This window comes from Uloborus diversus, chromosome 2 (genome assembly GCF_026930045.1).
Source record: "Uloborus diversus isolate 005 chromosome 2, Udiv.v.3.1, whole genome shotgun sequence".
NCBI lineage: Eukaryota > Metazoa > Arthropoda > Arachnida > Araneae > Uloboridae > Uloborus > Uloborus diversus.
In genome coordinates, this window is record NC_072732.1 from 138,681,655 (window position 1) to 138,699,887 (window position 18,233).

The window sequence follows — 18,233 nt, forward strand, 5'->3', positions numbered from 1 at the left end:
ATAGGAACCGTCATGTGCAGGACAAAATAACCATTTTCAATGGAATGGGCTATATACATATTTTTTTTCAATGGTTTGAATAATTATTTCTAAACTAATGATATATGTTTCCTTTACATTGGAACCATAGCTTTCAAAATCTACAATTTGTTTCGTCATTGCTGTATTAATAGAGCAAAAATATTAACTTATTCATAAGCAAGTTACCAGAGGTTGACTTTGGATGTCCCGCAAGTGACGCATGTAAATAAATTTTATTTTAAATAACAAAATTGTTCAATAAAAATATAATTGTGTCAGGAATATCTTCATATCAAATGTAAAGATTAAAAAAAAATGCTTACCCCTGTTTCATTAAAATATTAAGAGATATGATGAAATGCTAATGAAATTTAAGCGTTAATGAAATTTAAGTGTATTTTTGTCCCACACATGACAGTGGAATGGCCCATTAGTAGCAGAGTTGTTATTGGGGGGGGGGAGGAATAAAACAGCACATTTAAATACGAATGCAACAGAAACGATGAATAATTTACGTTTAAATTTGTAACAGGGCAAGTAATGTTTTACTCTGAAAAAAGTACTAATAATAGAAAACCAAGTATTTTTTTAAACATTAGCTGTGGTAAATTCATCATTTATTTTTAACAGACATTTAGAATTTTACTGTGAAAAGCAATATTATCGAAATAATTGCATATTATCTGCACTTATTGAAAATCTTCCTGCGATTACAAAAAAAAAGAAAGAATATTAGGTTTTGGACACATTGTCGTAGTTCAAGGCTGTAGTTTGTGGAAACTACGATTTTTTCGTAGCAGTTGGCAGCTCTGAGTATCGCAAGCTTTTTATATGTTAAGAGCTAAAATAAAAACTACAAAGCTCCTTTTAACTCATAATCACAGCTTTTCTTTCTGCAGGTTATACCGCATCCAATGTTAAAGGCATTAAATTACGAAGGTTCATATCAAGTAACAAAAACTACAATGTAAATGCTTACAGATTAGCTTTTGGAATTGAAGGAGTTCCTCGTCCGGATTTGCGATCCTGTGCGGACTCATGGCGCTCTCTTCCTTTTTCTTTCGATGGCTGACCTTGTTGCGGCTGTCTCTTTGACTGGAAGGCTTTCGTGACCCGTTCTACATCAGGCTGGCGTTTAGTCATATCATCAATGAAGCCCTACACGAAGAAAATGTATTTTTGAATCAAATGAACAAAATAATCCATTTACAGTGTTCAATTTTAATCGTAAGGTGCAATAAGCTTACCATAATGTATTTGCAAAGAACAAGTCCTGATATGCCAATGCATCCTAAGCTGGCATTTAGAGCAGGGGGTGGGGGTAAAAAAATTATTTTATGTTTACTCAATGGCAATGTGAGAAAAAAAATGGGGGCGGGGGTTAATCAAATCTTGATGGGAGTTTCGTTGTTAAAATGTTAGGGAAATATATTCTTGCTCCAATTTTATAGAGTAACTTAAAATTATCATCAACAAAAAAGTTGATTCAACTAAAATGCCGAAAAAAATTTAATTTCAACAATTATAATGCATTTATGATTCAACTAGAGTGACATAAAAAGTAATAATGGGATAAAAAGAAGTTTATGAATTATTACAAAAAATGAGGGTGAGATTAATAAATTGGATTCAGGGTTCACCCTAGGATGCGGGATTCCCACAATATTTTTCAAAATCCCTCAACAAAAATTCATTTGCATGCAGTTCTCACAAAAGTTCCCCTTAACATTTTGGTTTAGGTTGAAAATCCCATCTTGCACTTTTCCCTAGTGTGAACCCCAGAATTTTCATCTAACTTTCAAACTTGCCTCGGGTGCTCAAAAAACAATGTTGGGGTAGAGAGAAATAAATTTGTGAAAGATAGATTGGAATTGTTTTAATGCATGAATCAACCAACATTACATTCTGCAAAAAATAGAACAAGACTCTTTCCTTTGGATAAAATAAATTTGACGCCACATATGATAGTTTTGAAGAAGTTGATTTTTGTAGTACAATTCTTTGATAATTAGCTTATGAACATATCTGAGGGGTACAATGAAAAATACAGTCAGTCAATTAAAAAAAAGCTAATTTAGAGAAAACACATTTGAATGTTTGATTAGTGGATTTTTTTCCCAATACCATCTGTTTTCAAACAAATATTTCAGCTGACTTGAGGGGTTTTGTACAAAAGATGATAGACTAGTCAAAAAGCAACCACTAGATGACATCATTGTTCTGTTTCTTTAAAAAACTGCCAGACTAAATTTTCCTCTGTATTCTTTATATATTATTGTATCTATATTTTTAGTACATAAATTAGATACCCATAAATGGAAAAAAAAGGGAAAACTTTTATAGCTCAAGAAGTCTATTCTTTCATACTTGTTATCTTTGGATAATTATTTGAAAGTGGATTTTAATTAAAAAAAATTATTAAAATCTAATGTATATACCACTATGGCTTTCAGCAACTAAATCTTCAAAACTTTTATAATTTTTTTCCTTGTAAAGTAGTTTAGGATTTATAAAAGCATCCAAAATTTTTAAGATACCATTTTCAATGTATTCATTTTCCAAACACTACTTTATCATTCATTTGAAAACATTAAATTTTGATGTTTCAACTGAATTATTAAAAAAAAGTATAAAACATAAAAAGAAACCCATGATTCATACCTGATGGTCTGTAATTAGTTGCTCCAGTACAGGTATTTCATCTGGAAGTGGTTCTGCTTCCAATGCTGTAAGTGTGGCTTCAGCTCCAATTAGCCAATTCAACAATTCATCCAATAAATCTAATAGATCTCTCAGAGACCTGAGGTGGTCATTCAGTTTTTGTTCCCTTTGTTTAGCCCACAATGAAACCTAAAAAAGGGGTAAATTTTAAGTTAAATAAATTTATACTTCAACAGCATGATGCAACCAAGTTGGTTATTACTTCTTGATGACTGGAATTTAACTGCTATATGGTTTGCAACCAATTGGTATGTACCAAAAGTATAAGAGGAATGATCTGAGAGCAAATATGGGACTTGCCATCAACTTTTTAGCAAGGAAACAGCCAAAAAATGATTTAATTAATTGCTAGTGCACAAATTATGCAATCATGCAAAAGAAAAATATTTTGAAATAAAGTTTTCATGCATTCCTCTTTTTTTCCCACTGAAGATGTTCAGCTTACGGAAATATACGTTGTAAATATAATAATTGGAATTTTGCTACACAAAATTTTTTTGTTTATAAACTTCCAAAACACTTAATCAAAAGTGAAATAATAAGCTGATAAATAATAAGGGTTGATAAAAAGAGGAATTAAATAACAAATTAATTTTTTAAGGATGAAGAAAGAAAGAAAATTCTTTCAAAATTTTGAATATTAATTAATAACTATTTCAACTAATACTACTTTGATTTGCATCTTTTCATGACCCCCCCTCTCCTCCCCCCCCCCCCCCGAGGGTTTTAAATGAAGCTATTTTCATAACCAATAACTGTTAAATCACAAAAAATGTAGTAAAGTTAAAATTTTTCCTGGTACAAACCTATCTTTGAAATTAGTTGCTCTTTTTTTATTGCTATGCGTTAATTTTTTTTAAAAAATGTACCTTAGATTTTTTTTTTTTTTCAATTTTTTTTCTGAATATTTGAGCAGAAAAATCGACAGTTTACACAAGCTTCAAACATTAAAACTAAAATTAATTTTATGACACATTCTATACAATATTAATTTTTCAAAACCAAAAATTGAACTAATGTATTAAATTCATGATAGAAAGATCCCTACCTCTTCCCACCGAGATTGAATGATAGTGATCCAATGGCGGATCACAGACACCCCATCTGGATGACATTTTTTCAGAATTTCTTGAGCATGAGCAATTGTAGTGTCCTTATTAACTTCTTGTTCAACCATCTCTTTTAGGAAACGTTCGTGATCAGCGATCTGCTGCTTAGTGGTTTCTTCATCATCAGGAAGCGGGCCAGCAAATCTAAGTTTCATTTCAGCATCAGACAACCATTCCAACAACATATGAACAGCTTTGTGAAGCTTTTCAGCCTGAAAATTATTTGCAATTAGTATGACACAACTATTACACAGTTAGATCTTTACAAAAATATTACAATATACTCGATTTCTGTAAAACTTCTCAAGTATAGTTGTTTTTAAAAACAAATATAATAAAACTTGATTCCGGATGGGACAAACGAATAAACATTTTTAGGAAATCAGTTAAAATTAGTACTCAGATGACAAATAAATATGCAGCAGAAAATTAAGCTCGTCACTTCAATGTTTTTTTCCAGGGGGAAAAGGGAATAGTACACTTGATACATTTTACTGAGAAAAATCAACAAAATACATAAATAAATGCATAATCACATTACGTTTCTAAAACCCAAAGGATGAATTGGCCCCCTGATTCATCAAACGAGAGGCCTACAGAAAATAAGATGAAAAATGTGAAATACTGGAAATTTCAAAACAATGCCATGATTAAAAAAATTAATTTAAAAAAAAATCTTCTGTCTATTATGTATTTTAGGATTTGTGAAAAGATAACCTCTCCTCTATTTTAAGTATTTCATTGAGTCTTTTTATTGATATATTTCAGCAAAATATTGGTTCTTCGCATGCAAAAATATTATTATAACCTTCGTGTAAGCTATGAGAAATTTCCATAAACTAACTTAAACTAGGAAAAATGCATTTCCTTTTCTCTATACAGAGAAAAAGATTGCGCTATTTGGTCCTGAAGTAAAATTCTTACAAATATAATAAATGTTTAGAGTAAAGTTATAACTATCCAAGTCTTGTGTGTGGAACTAGGAGTTTATTAAAAAACAAAACATCATTTAAAAACATATTATATACTTTTAAAAAAATAATAATAAGTAATTGTTTTGACCATATGATATAATTTTGTAAGCATCAAAATTTTAGGCTTGTGTAACAGATTGTTACAGATTGATGTATATTTTATTACAAAAAACAAAAAACTTACTTCCCGCAAGGCTTCTTCTAATTTCCGTTGTTTGTCATCAGAAAGATTAGCAACCTCAATCCACATTCTGTCAAGCTGAGTAAGTTGCTGTCGTATATGTTCTGAATCATCTTCGTTAGCAGTTTCTAATAATTCTCTTGCAGTTCGACGAACTGATTCAAGATTGTTTGATCGGTTTTTCAGTTCATCTTGAAAGGTCTAAAAGTTTAACAAAACCAATATAAGCCACATACAAACACGCAAAGAATTTGGGTTCAGTAACAATACAATATCAAAATAATAGGAATGTAAAGATATGAACAAATAGTTATTATAAAATGAAATGGAATACATAAATTATGAAAATTAAATCATGCACTAAAAAGATTAACACAAAGGCTATTACTGCGAGCAATAATTAAGTATAAATATTTACAGTTGTCTAAATAAAACTTAAAACACATTTACAGTGCTGGCCAAATTATTAGACTAACTCTGTTTAAAAAGTAAATTCTTTATTGATTACACAACTATAGACACATTAACGAACAGTGAAATAATTATCTAATATTTAGTATGTATTCCCTTGTTCTTGATGAGCATTTTAAGTCTTTTTGGCATACTTTTCACAAGGTTTACACCATTTCTTAACTTTTTAAAAAAGGAGGTAAAAAATTGTTTATACTCACTATTATATATACTCACATACACATACTACTCACTAATTACCTAAAACTAACTTTAAATATAACAGAACACACTAATAAAAAGAACTAGTGAACTGTTTAAGCTGATTAAGGTTATGTTCCTGGTAGGTAGTTAAACAAAGAACATAAACAAAGCAGACAGTGCTGCCACTTGCAAACATTAAACTATGCTAAAAAACATAATAATCAGTGTACAGTATGTACTGTACTTTAACAGTAAAATAAATAGTATTTTAGTACGAATAGTGTACAAAAAACAAAAAAAAAAAAAAACTCTTTAGTCTAATAATTTAGCCAGCACTGTACTATAACAGAACTGTTATGAAGCAATTTTACAAACCTTGTGTTGATCAACTAAAGCCATGACAGTATCTAAATCACCATGCAGGAGTTGGTTCTCTGACAATGCTTTTTTCGATTTTTCCAGCCAATCAATGAGAGCTTGAACTGCATCTTTAAATTGCCCAGAGAATAATAAAGCTTCTTCAAGCTTTCGTTGCCTGCACAAAAAATTAATAAACATTTAATTATTTAAAATATAAAGAACAAATTACATTTTATTTACGATTAATGCAGATACATTTTCACCATACAAAACTGATTTCTTTCAAAATAAACAAATGTAACTCAAATTGAATAACATTTCAAGCATTGGAATTAAATATAACAACAAGAATAAACTCATTAAGTTAAACACAATATTTTGTACATTCATTAAAGTAACATTTGATAGCAATAGTAGTACATTTTAAGCTCTGCATTGAAACATGATTTGAATAGGTATTTTAACAGTTAAAAATCTACTCTGAGAAATATATATATATATATACTAGCTTTTACCCGCGGCTTCGCTCACATTAATCTAGATTATTTTAATCGATTCATGTTAATGGTCAACATAAGCATATGTCAAATCGTTACCAAAAAAAGGTTTGTCTCCAGTTTCACCGACATTTCAAATTTCCTCCCCCCCTTTAATATATTAAAAGGATGATTAAAACTGAAAAATGGGAGGGAGGGAGGGGGCAAATGAAATGTCGGCGAAACTTCACTGTTAAAACTACAGGTTGTACTTGGCACTTTTCAAGGGTGAAAAGCTTGTTCACCAGCGGCACCCTATACGGTGCCGAAATTGCACCCTTAACACGGGAGAAAAACTGGCACCCTCAAAAAATTTAAGAAGTAACTAAGTATAATACTAATAACTAGCTTAAACATTTTGTTATGCATATCTTTGAAAAAAATATATATTGAATTACTGAATACGTAATTTTGACATTTATCGTCCACTACATGTAGTGTCTACAACATGTGGTAAATCTTGAACAATGCAAATAAAGTTGAACTCGTTTTATAATCTTTCTCCTCTCTGCTATACTTCGTTTCACAGTAAGTTGGCACTGAAGGGAAAGCTAGGCGAGCCGAATTGCAGCCGTTGTCAAGGAAACGAGGTTACTTTGCGCAGGGCGCGTGCCAGTCAGCGGCGCGACTTGCCGAATTTGGCGAGGGAAAAATAAAATATAAAATACCAAGAACGAAACAACTATCCTTGAAGTTTTCAAAGAAATTACATTTGTCTCAAATATATTTCATCATATTTTTATCACAAATGCAAGGCTGTGAATGGGATTTCATTTTACAGCGGCGGAGAGCTATCGGTCACAAAGTAATTAACAAATAATTCTGAATGATTAAAAAATTAGCAGGAAAACAAATAAAAAGTAATAATTAAAAGAAGAGAATATGCTCTGAAAGACGCATACTCTGTCTCTGGTGATTTCTTCGTTCGCTGATAAAAAGCATGTGCCCTCTCGTCAAAATACGGACCATGCAGTATGTATAGATCATCTATTTCAAAAGGAAAAATAAGACGACCGAAGTTGATATATGTAAGGAGAACGTTAGCACACAGCTGTGAACATTTATCCATAGCAATAATGGGTACCAAAGGCATAGAAAAGAACCGCGTTCTTTTCAGAAGTATAACAAATGAAAAACTATCATGCATGTTCTCCAAAGCGTATCTTCGTTTTTCTATTGCAGATCCTCAGAATTCGCTACAGGCTGTTCATCAACAAGTCTTTAGCGAAAAAAAAAATGTTAATTTTCAGTCCTTGCCTGCAATTTTATTAGTTTGTTAAGAAGTGGATCTTTTACCCTGCCTCTGACATGGAGATGGTATTCCATATGTGCCTCCTCTTATCCATACAGTGACACCCAAAAGAGTTCGTACACCTTGAAATTTTGTAGTAAAACCAAAATAACGCAAAACTGAATTTGAACATGAAGTCCAATTTTTTTTCACACCATTCTTATGCCATTCTGAATAAAACTCAGTAGTTTTTTTCAAAATATTGCCAGATTTTATTTTTGAAATTTGTCAAAAAATGAAGAGACGGAGAAATAATGCGCCACAAAAGTCGTCGTACACTCAAATTTTTTCGAATAAATTCATGATTAAAACTATCATATGTCATTTTTTTATTATTTTTGCATTGTGTTGACCCTTAAAAGTCATTTGGCTTTAACTTTTTGTTTATTTATTCCTTAATATTGTGCTTATTACTTTAAAATGACTGCTATTTGAAAAACACCACAAACACCATTCGAAATTTGAATTGTTTACTCACAGTAGCGGTAAATTGGTTTGAAATGTCTCTAAATAAGGTAATTTATACCATTCTATAGTGAAGTGCTTGGTAAAATGCTTTAAAGACAAGAGTAGGATCGAAAACACGGTAAGAAAAGGTCAACTGGCGAAGTTAACAATGCGTGATCGGAGGTTTACAGTTAAAAAAATTATGAAAAATACACATTTGAGTGCTGAAAAAATTTCTGCAGAATTGAATGAAACATTTTACGTTTAATTTTCACCTAAAATTGTTCGCCAAGTTCTCTGATTAACTGGATTAAATGGGACCTCTTCCTGCAGAAATTTTCTTGTTCGTGCAAATAACAGTAAGCTTACGCTTTCCGTCGCAAAATCAATGATAAATAAGCTCAAAACATTTTGGAACAATGTCTTACTTATAGATGAAAATAAATTTAACATTTTGGGTTAAATTGTTGTATAATTGTAAATAAAAGAAAAAATGAGGAATTTAATCTGAAGAACTTAGTTGGATCCGTTAATCAGGACGGTGAAAGTGTTTTAGTGTGAGGGTGCATTACAGCATCAGGACTTGGAAATTTGGAATTTTTTGATTAAATAATGAATCATGCTGTTCATTTAAATATTTTAAAAAGCAATTTTAAACTATTAACCCAAAATTTGGTAATTGGAAACAACTTTGTTTTTTATCGAGATAACGATAAGAAGCACGCGTTTGCGTTTGGTGCCTCAAAAATTGTCCTTAAGCTTAGAAATACCCCCTCAATCTCCAGATTTGATCTTAATGTAACATATTTAGAGATATCTGGGGGCTAGATTACGAAAATACAGCTTTGAAACGAAAATAGAGCTAGATACAGTAAGACTCAAACTGGGGTTGAACACTTACTCAGAAATTACGCAAAAAAAGAAAGAAAAAACAATGAAATCTATTCCCAGACGTTTAAAAGCTCTTGTTGATACTGCATGATGTTCTACTAAATAATAACTCTGTAAAAAATTAGATTATTTACTAATTTTTTGACATTTTTTCAAAGTGTACGAAGACTTTTGTGAGATAAAATTTCCGGCAATTTTTGGTTTTTGATTTTTTTAAAATTATGTTTTAATGTTTTATTAAAAATTTTCATGTAGTTTTGTTAAATATAGATCATAGATCTTATAATAAAATACCTATTCCGAAATATTAATTCTAACCAATGGATAATGGCCTATTTCATTGAAAATCGTAGGTGTACGAACACTTTTGGGAGCCACTGTATATATAAATTTATAGCTTCTTTACAACTTGTGCTTTCAGAAAAAATGACTAAATTAAACTGAAATTGCCATTTAAAAATAAAACTTAGCTTTCGGGACAAAATTGATTGCATATTTGAAATAATATGCAACCTTTGTTACCCCCCATATTCTTTACCTCTGTTTTGAATAACTTCTCTTTAATTTTTCACATGCACTCGACTTGCTCTCTGGAGTTGAGAAATGCATCCTAAGTTCGTTTAAATCTTTGCAACAAAAAAGGAACTCTTAATGTTTATAGATTATTTTCCATAATCCCTCTGATTTAAAAATCCAACTGTGCCAATGCCAACCATTTCTTCGGAATTCGGAAAAGGTGCCATTGTGTCTTTTTATACATATGTATATAAATCAAAGAAGTACCTTTGTGCAGAAAAGTAAAAGAAAATGTAACAATGATAATTCGTTACAGACACCTGTTTTGAGGTTTCAAGGATCCCACTTTTCATCGAGAAAAAAAAAAAGATCGTGCTCACTTTTCAGCATTAAAACTGGGTGTTCCTTGAAACCCCGAAACACCTGTCTGCAATTCTCGGCAAATTTGTGTAACTCAGCGTTGTTTTATTATCTAAAATAACATACTTCAACCCTGTACACGCGTTTTCCTTTTATACTCTAGTAATAACGGTGAAGATCCAAGATTAAATAACCAGTTTTCGAAAAAAAAAAAGATTGCCCTTTCTAAAAAAATTTATTCAAATAAAAAAATTTAGAAACTTCATGGGAACAATTAGCTATTACTGCATTTCGGAGCTCAAAGAAGATATTAATTTTGAATTTTTCAAAAAAAAAAAAAAAAAAGGTCGATTTTAAGCTCAACTTATTTATGAAAAAAGTTAAAAATAATAAACGAAAATGCATCGAGGTTTGTGCAAATAGAGAAGTTATGGCTCTCAATTTTGCGTGACTGTGAAAGTATATGATTAACCCCGAAACTCAATTTATTAAAAATTATTTTACTAACCCTTAGCGTAGTTAATGTAGCCTACTTTATAGGTATATTTTGGGAGTGAGTAAATTTACTTAATATAAAAAATTAATTTAAGGCAGGGGTTCTAAACCTGGGGAGGGTGGGGCGAATTAATTTCGTATTTCAAGGGAGATGTGTATGTTTCAAATTTAAAGTGAAAAAGTAAAACTTCTTCATCCAGCAGTTCATCGGTGTAAATTTGTAATAGTGAATCTGTACATACGTGTGTAAGAGCATTATATTTTTTCCTCCATAAACTTTTCAAACGATCCAAAAAAGAAAAGAAGAAAAAAACGACTTTTGCCGTAGCAAGGATTTGTACACAACAAGTATTCGTTACATTCAAACAAAATTCGGGTTTCTTTCATTTTTTCACAATAATTTTCTTGAAGTTTGGGCTCATTATGTAAGAAACGAAAGCTATTTAAAACTACCAAGTAAAATAAATCTCGAATTCAAAGAAAAAAAATCCCATTGTATTTGTAATAGCAGCAAGTAAATAATTGAAAATTAATATTTTCATTTCATTTTTTATTTCTTACTCACGAAAACTGTTTTTAAAAATGTATTCAATTGCTTGGAAATAACGATGGAAAGCATAAATGAGAAAAAAGACCAGGCAGAAATGCTTTGACCACAATAAGGAGAGTTCTTTCAAGAGTCATAATGACAATCAGATGTTTTTCCTTGGGCGATGCGAAGTGGGGAGAAACGAGTTCTGGGGGGCTTGCCGTTCCACAGGAAGCCCGCCAAGGTTAACCTTGAAAACTCAAGTCTTCGCCAAGACAAAGTCGAGTTACGCCGCTTTGATTTTCCTTTCGTAATCAAATTCTTATAAATTAAGTATATTTAACACACAACAACTTCAACTATATGTCTCAACCACATACATTCTCTATTTTTTTCACATCATTTGGGAATTTACACCCGTTTAAACCTCCAAATTTACTAGAACTACTTCTCATCGCGGAGTAACACATCTCGTACCTTTCCCTTCAGTGCCAACTTAGATTGGAATATACTATAATATGTATTCTCTCTCCTTGCGGCAAATTCAAGAAAAAATTAAAATTATGATTATTTTGTAATATTAATACTCTGCTCTTCACAGATAATTGAATCTTACCTCGCCCATTCCCCCAATTAAAAAGTAATTAATAAGAACATATACTAAATTTCACAATTCTGTTTTAAAATTTTACCTATAGAATTATATTCTTCAAATCCTTTTCAAAAATATAAATTGTTTAATAAACACCTCAAGTTTTGTAACTACAGAACTTACTTGTCAACAGACTTTGCACAAACATTATTCCACTTATTTTTTAACTCATCCATCATTCCTTGCAAGACTCCAACATCTGATTTAGGACATTTATCTTTCAAGTTTCGACCCAATTTCATTGTTCCATCAAAAAGTGGTTGTTTTGCTCCTAGAGCTCTTTGGAACTCTTTGTGTTTAGTTAACATCTGCTTGATTTTTTCAGGGTCATTGCCAACATGAGTCAGAACATCAAGTTGTTTTTCAGCGTCATCTAACCAACGGCTAAGATCAGACCATGCATCATGGAACTAAACAATATTAAAAAATTGTGAATACCTCAAGAAAAGAAGACAAGCAATACAGATAGACACAAAAGAAAAAATATCAAAGCTAAATTTTAAAAGATAAACATCTAATTTTCACATAAACAAAACATTTAAGGAACATAGCCATAATATGCAAAATATGTCAATATTTTTATTTACTGAATGGTATTCATTCTTGAACTTAAGAGGAGCTACACTAAATTTTTAGGTTATGTACCCCCCTCCCCCCCCCCCAAAAATCAAATGATTATAATTCAGCACAAATATTTCAATTGGAAATGAGGTGCCCTGAGGAAAAGGGCTAATGCGTGGTACTCAACATGCAAAGGAACTACCATATAATGCATTCTATGTTTACACACTTAAAATCAAATCAATAAAATTTTTACCGTTTGTTTTAGCCACAAGTATTATATGTTAATCAATTATTCGCTAAAGGTAGCAATATTTCTTCAAATCATGGTTGTTTGTAGCACTTTTTCATTGATTCTAATCAGCATATGAATTTTTTTTTTTTAATTTAGATTTTTTTAGCACATATTTGATTTTGATTTAGGTGAATTTATGAATAACAATGTAGTTGAAGCACATGTCTAAGATTTTAAGTAATGTAGTAAATGATTTTCTTTGACACACAGCTCCAGCTCGAAGTGCCAAATAATAGGTTCTTTATGAACATGAAGCATCTACATTTTTATAGAAAATTCCAAGACTTACTGTACCAAATACAATCTGTGTTTGCACAAAAAAACTTTTTTTTACAAAGCATTAGTTAATTTACAAATTTACCAAATAGGATGCACACAAATATTTTAACTCACTCATTTCACTAGTAAACATTTTAACGCATATATATTGCAAAAACTTTGAAAACAATAATACTCTTAACAGATTCAAGGATCAAGTTCTTAATATTATTTAAAATTTCATTTGAGATAAGGAAAAAAAATAGAAAATGTCAGTACATTAATTTTAACAATTACATTATAGTATTTCCAACAAAATCAGATTAATTTTTAATAACTAGCATTTTTGAAACCATTGAATGTTATGAAATGTTATACTGATAGTTAAAATGAATATGAAAAAAACATAATACATAGGGGTTTTTTTTGGACATTTCTCTTTAACATGCATAGTTTCATTTGTGACTGTAAAAATGAAACTGTAGTTAGACTTTTTATTACAGTTAAATTTACCTGTTTCATGAGTGTTCATTAAAAAATTTTTACTGTAAACTTTTTGCATAAACAACTTATTACAAAGGCAAGTGTTTTTTTTTCTGCATTGTTCCTGGACTGGCAGAGAAACAACTTTCACAAAATTTTCAGTGTTCGCGCTCAACTATCCGTAACTTGGGTCCCAAGAACCCATTAATGAAATAGATTTCGGTCCTTTGGCGGAAAAAATGAGTCCATTAAATTTTAAACAGAAAATCTTAGCACATAATTGAATAATATACAACTATTTATACTTAGGGAAAAGAAACTATCCATATAGTTATTTGAAAAAGGTATGAAATAAACTAAATTGGTTAATTTTGCCCTTTTTTTCTGTGATTATCATATGTTCAAATAATACACTTGCAAGATTTAGTTATTTGAGAAACTATTTAGTCAGTTACAATGAGGTAAACTCAAAATTTACTTTAAAATTAGATTTTACCATGAAATAAAAAATAAATGCCTTTGATTGATCAAGCAGAAAGCACTCCCTTAACCTTTGCTTTCATGAACATTTTTCTAGGTGAAAAAAAGCAAACAGCCCCCCCCCCTCCATCAATTATCAATGGCAATTTCATAGAAAAAAATCGCAAGCGAATTAACCCAACGCAAAAATCGCGATCGCAAAAACGAAACATTTTCTCACATGAGTATGAAAATTGCTCATTTGCAATCTTAAATTTGAAAATTTGACTTCATTTTGACTCTTTTAAAATATTTGTGTTGGCTTTGGTGCTACTTTTAAAATTTCGCCATTTTCAAAATGGCGCGATCGATTAATACGTGACTTTTGCAAATCCAAATAAAAATAGCAACTCAGAAATAGGTGAATTACTAGAAAATGAACAAGGTTAAAGTGCTTTTGTATAAAATTCATATTCATAAGTAATTTAACAAGAAAAATGTTAAGTTCAGAACTTTGTGTTTTGCGCGATCGGGAAAATGTTCGCCATTTTTTTTTCACCCATCCTTTTATTGAGGATGCAAGATAATAATTTTCAAAAGTAATTCTAGTTAGGTGAATGCAAAATAGATAAGCTTTTACTACTCAGTTGTCCTGTATCAATCCTGAAGATTGCATTGAAACCACTCTTACTTTTGATCTTTATTGTTTTCAGGAATTTCCCCAAGATAAAAGTTGAGGGAGAACTTATTCTTAGAATACAGTACAATGGGCTATTTATGAACTTGCAATATTTTGCTCCTTGAGCTCTGCCCAGGAGGTCACTGTAAGCTCCAGTCTTATCACTAAAATTCCATTGACTGGTCAACAGTAGGGGTGTGTTTGAATAGCTGATAAAGAGATAGGGTCATTTAAATCCTTTTCTGTTGATTCTCCTGGTCATTGAAGCTTAAAAGCATTCACTAGATAGATCTTCAGCATTTTCCACAATTTGTTTTCTGGTTTTTATCTTTTGGGTGTTCTGGGTCCCTAGGACCCGAATTTTCGCCGAAGTTGCGTCCCTTTCCCGCGAATTTGCGTAAAAAACCCGCTATAGCGCGTAAACGCGAACCCTGATTTTATTAAGAATTATTATGCAAGGAGCTGGGCGTAAAAATCTTAATGTCTCTTGGATTTTAAAAGATGCTTGGCACTCAGGAATGAAACTGTGGTGCAAGAACACAGAGAGATGAAATGAAGTTGAAATACAAGTAGCTTGTGTTCCACTGACAGACTGTGAGATTCCATGATAGTATTCTGAGTGAATTCTTCTGTGTTGTTAGTACTAGAGCAAGACAGTTTACGGTGAAAAAATGCTAAAAATAATTTAGTGTATTTACTTTTTTTTACTGTAAATAGCTTTACATTAAACTCAAAATGAATAAAAATGCTTTTACATCATCAAATTATTTTCATTTATTTAAGATCAGAATCTGCTTGTCATCATTGAAATAAAATAATGACAAGCCAAACATCACTTTTCATCAATGCAAACTTTGAACTTAAAGTAAAAAGAGTGGAATAATGATTATATTCATGAGCCACAATGTTGATTGTGGACAGATTTGTGTTATTATGACCCAAAACTTTCTCTTTATCAGACGGTTGACAGATCAAGATGCAATGAAAAAGATTCTTAAGTTTCAATTAAATATATTTCTTTTTAAAAAAATCATTAGAAGAGTCAATAGCAAATAATACCTCTTTGGCTTCTTTGTATCCATGGTCTAATGCTCTTGTTCGTTCTGCAGCTTTAGATACTACACGCTCCCAGCGATGCTGAACACTGATCAATAAGTTTTTGATCAAAATTACGTCTTGTTTTTGGCTAAAATACTTTAGATGAGTTCCCTTTTTATCCAAATTCAGCATAACTTCTCTATGAGCACCAACTTCTTTTTGAAATGCCTAAAGAAAATGAAAAATGATAGTTAAAATATTCTTATGACAAAAAAACTAACAAAGAAATTAATTTATAGCTTTGGATATTACTGATCTTAATTGCTTATTTCCTGCTTTTCAATACACAAGTTAGGATTTTCATAAAATGAAGTTTAAAAACAACAGTTATTGATAATAACTCATCAATTTAAATGCCCACCACAAAAATTTAGTTGCATGTTTTTTATTTTGAAATTATGAAAAAAAAAAAAAACTACTTGGAACTGATTTTTAAAAGGACCTGAAAAAGAAAAAATGTTCACTACTTCCTACAGTGCCATTACAAAAAAAAAAAAAAAAAATCTAGTTGAATCAAAAATTAAAGTGTTCAGGATAGAAAGTTAAAAACTAGAAAAATGTAATTTAATAATGATTTTCATATTGTAAACATGAATCACAAAATTGGAATGATAAACAACAGTATAATCCCAAATAAGGATAATAATGATAAGCACCTCATATATTTAGGCTTTTTTATTTTTTTTAATTTTCTTTTTTCTAAATATCCAAAAAGGGTTCAAAGAAGGGCTACTAAGCTATTAAGGGACGCGATGCATTGCTCTCTGATCACGAAGCAAATGAAGTGCTAAAGCTTCTAAAACATGATGCAAGCATGCTATATCGCAATTATATGCGAATGCTGAATAGGGATGACGCAACTGGATGACGCAACTTAAAGTTTTAGATTATAACACTAGACTTAAAAGGTTTAATACGAATAGCCTGGAGCAAAGGAAAGTCCGAGGAGACATGAATGTTTAAATTTATCAAAATGAAAGATGTTAATGACTTCCATTTTTGCACAGAAAGCAGGACAAGAGATCATTGTTTCAGGTTATTCAAATCTCAAGAAAACCTGAAAATTAAGAAAAATCACTACTTTAGTAGGGTTGTGGCCACTTGGAACAGCTTACCCGAAGAGTAGGTAATGAGCAAGGATGTGGATAGCTTAAAGAGGATTATCTCTTTAAGCTATCCACATCTCATTGGGGACTGGTCGTCAAATTTGTATTTCTTACAAATTTTAGTATATGTTTGTTAATGCTTCTAATAAAACCAAGAAAACACAGAAACTACATTTTATCTGTATAATTGGCACCATAGTAAGTGTTGTGTTCAATTCATTACATCATTGTTGTTTTCATATCATTTTTTTCAGCAATGTTTTCAAACTAATGCAGGCAAAACAATATTATGGTAAGATAAATACCATAATATTGGTACATTAAATATTATTGTATTACTTATTATACCATAATATTAGTATAATAGTCTTAAGTTTAAATATAATAATCCTCAATTTTCAATTATGATCTAGCCTTCAATTTAATCAGAGAATAAAATTATGGGCGGTATTCAGAGTTAAGGCATAAATTAATGAAACACATGTTAATGCATTCCTAAAAAAGATAGGTCGCAAGAAAATGAAATAAATTCGTTTTCTTCAATCCAAGTTGAAAATAACTTACTTTGTGGTCTTCAATCTGCTCTAAAACAACATCCATAACTCTGCTGACAGGTTTCACGTTTGACAAAAACTTTTCAGCATTTGTCAACCACTCAACAAAGTCCTGCAAAGCTTCATGAAACTCAGTTGCTTCTCTAAGGGCAATTTCCAATTTAATCTGAAATGAAGCATCAACATGTATTCAACATATAGTCAATAAAGAAACCAATGATAGGAACTACGGATGTAATAAAACTATTATTGTACGTAATATATTCAAAGACAAACAATAACATTTGTTTCCTTCCTCTAAGTAAAAAAAAAATAACATTTTTTTATAGTTTTCAAAAAGTAATAAATTGGAAAGGAAGAGATTATAAATGAAAAAATATACATTAAATAAAATTGATAAATACCAACCTTTCTGTCATTGGCCCTATTAAGGACATTATCCCATCTCTGTTTTAAGGTTTTCAAGTTGTGTTGTAAGTTGCCGGCAGCTCCCTCATTCGAACGTTTTAAGTACTCTTGTCCTTGTTGAAGTACTGAATCAATTTTATGTTTATTGCTGTCGAGATCATTATAAAGTTCCTGGAATACAGAAACAGTTCTATATCAATTCACTGCATTATCATTAACATACTTATTACTAGTTTAACAAACATTTAAAAAAAAAGAACTTTACAGTACGAAAAGAGCAAATGATTTTTGCTTTTATGGTCATTGCAGCACAGTTTTGTATTCCTTACGAGTCCTTAAAATGCAGGGTGTCTACAAATTAATTAATCAAAGAGGGTGATTTAATAAATGTAATTTCTCTGGAAAAATTAAAGTACATATTGTTGTTAGATAGAGAAATTGTCCAAGTTTATCCTTATCACAAATGTTTGATGTGGCTTCCTTTCGTTACTCAGCACATATCCTATCATTAAATCAGTTTTTGTCACAGATTTGTTGGCATATTTACGTCAATAAAATTAATTACAGAGCAGATTTTTGATTTTAGTTCAGGAAT

The 18,233-nt window shown here is 30.8% G+C and overlaps 1 protein-coding gene across 1 annotated transcript in view; it reads right to left on the reverse strand.

Moving 5' to 3' along the window:
• LOC129216046 (dystonin-like) overlaps positions 1-18,233 on the reverse strand; it is a 446,756-nt gene that overhangs the window by 16,716 nt on the left and 411,807 nt on the right. The window contains exons 73-81 of the mRNA XM_054850190.1: positions 17,639-17,809; positions 17,241-17,396; positions 15,532-15,738; positions 11,861-12,147; positions 6,036-6,195; positions 5,010-5,207; positions 3,791-4,063; positions 2,683-2,871; positions 1,001-1,179 (exon numbers count right to left, since the gene is read on the reverse strand). Coding sequence (XP_054706165.1) covers positions 1,001-1,179; positions 2,683-2,871; positions 3,791-4,063; positions 5,010-5,207; positions 6,036-6,195; positions 11,861-12,147; positions 15,532-15,738; positions 17,241-17,396; positions 17,639-17,809 — 1,820 coding nt within the window. The remainder of the gene's footprint in view (positions 1-1,000; positions 1,180-2,682; positions 2,872-3,790; positions 4,064-5,009; positions 5,208-6,035; positions 6,196-11,860; positions 12,148-15,531; positions 15,739-17,240; positions 17,397-17,638; positions 17,810-18,233) is intronic.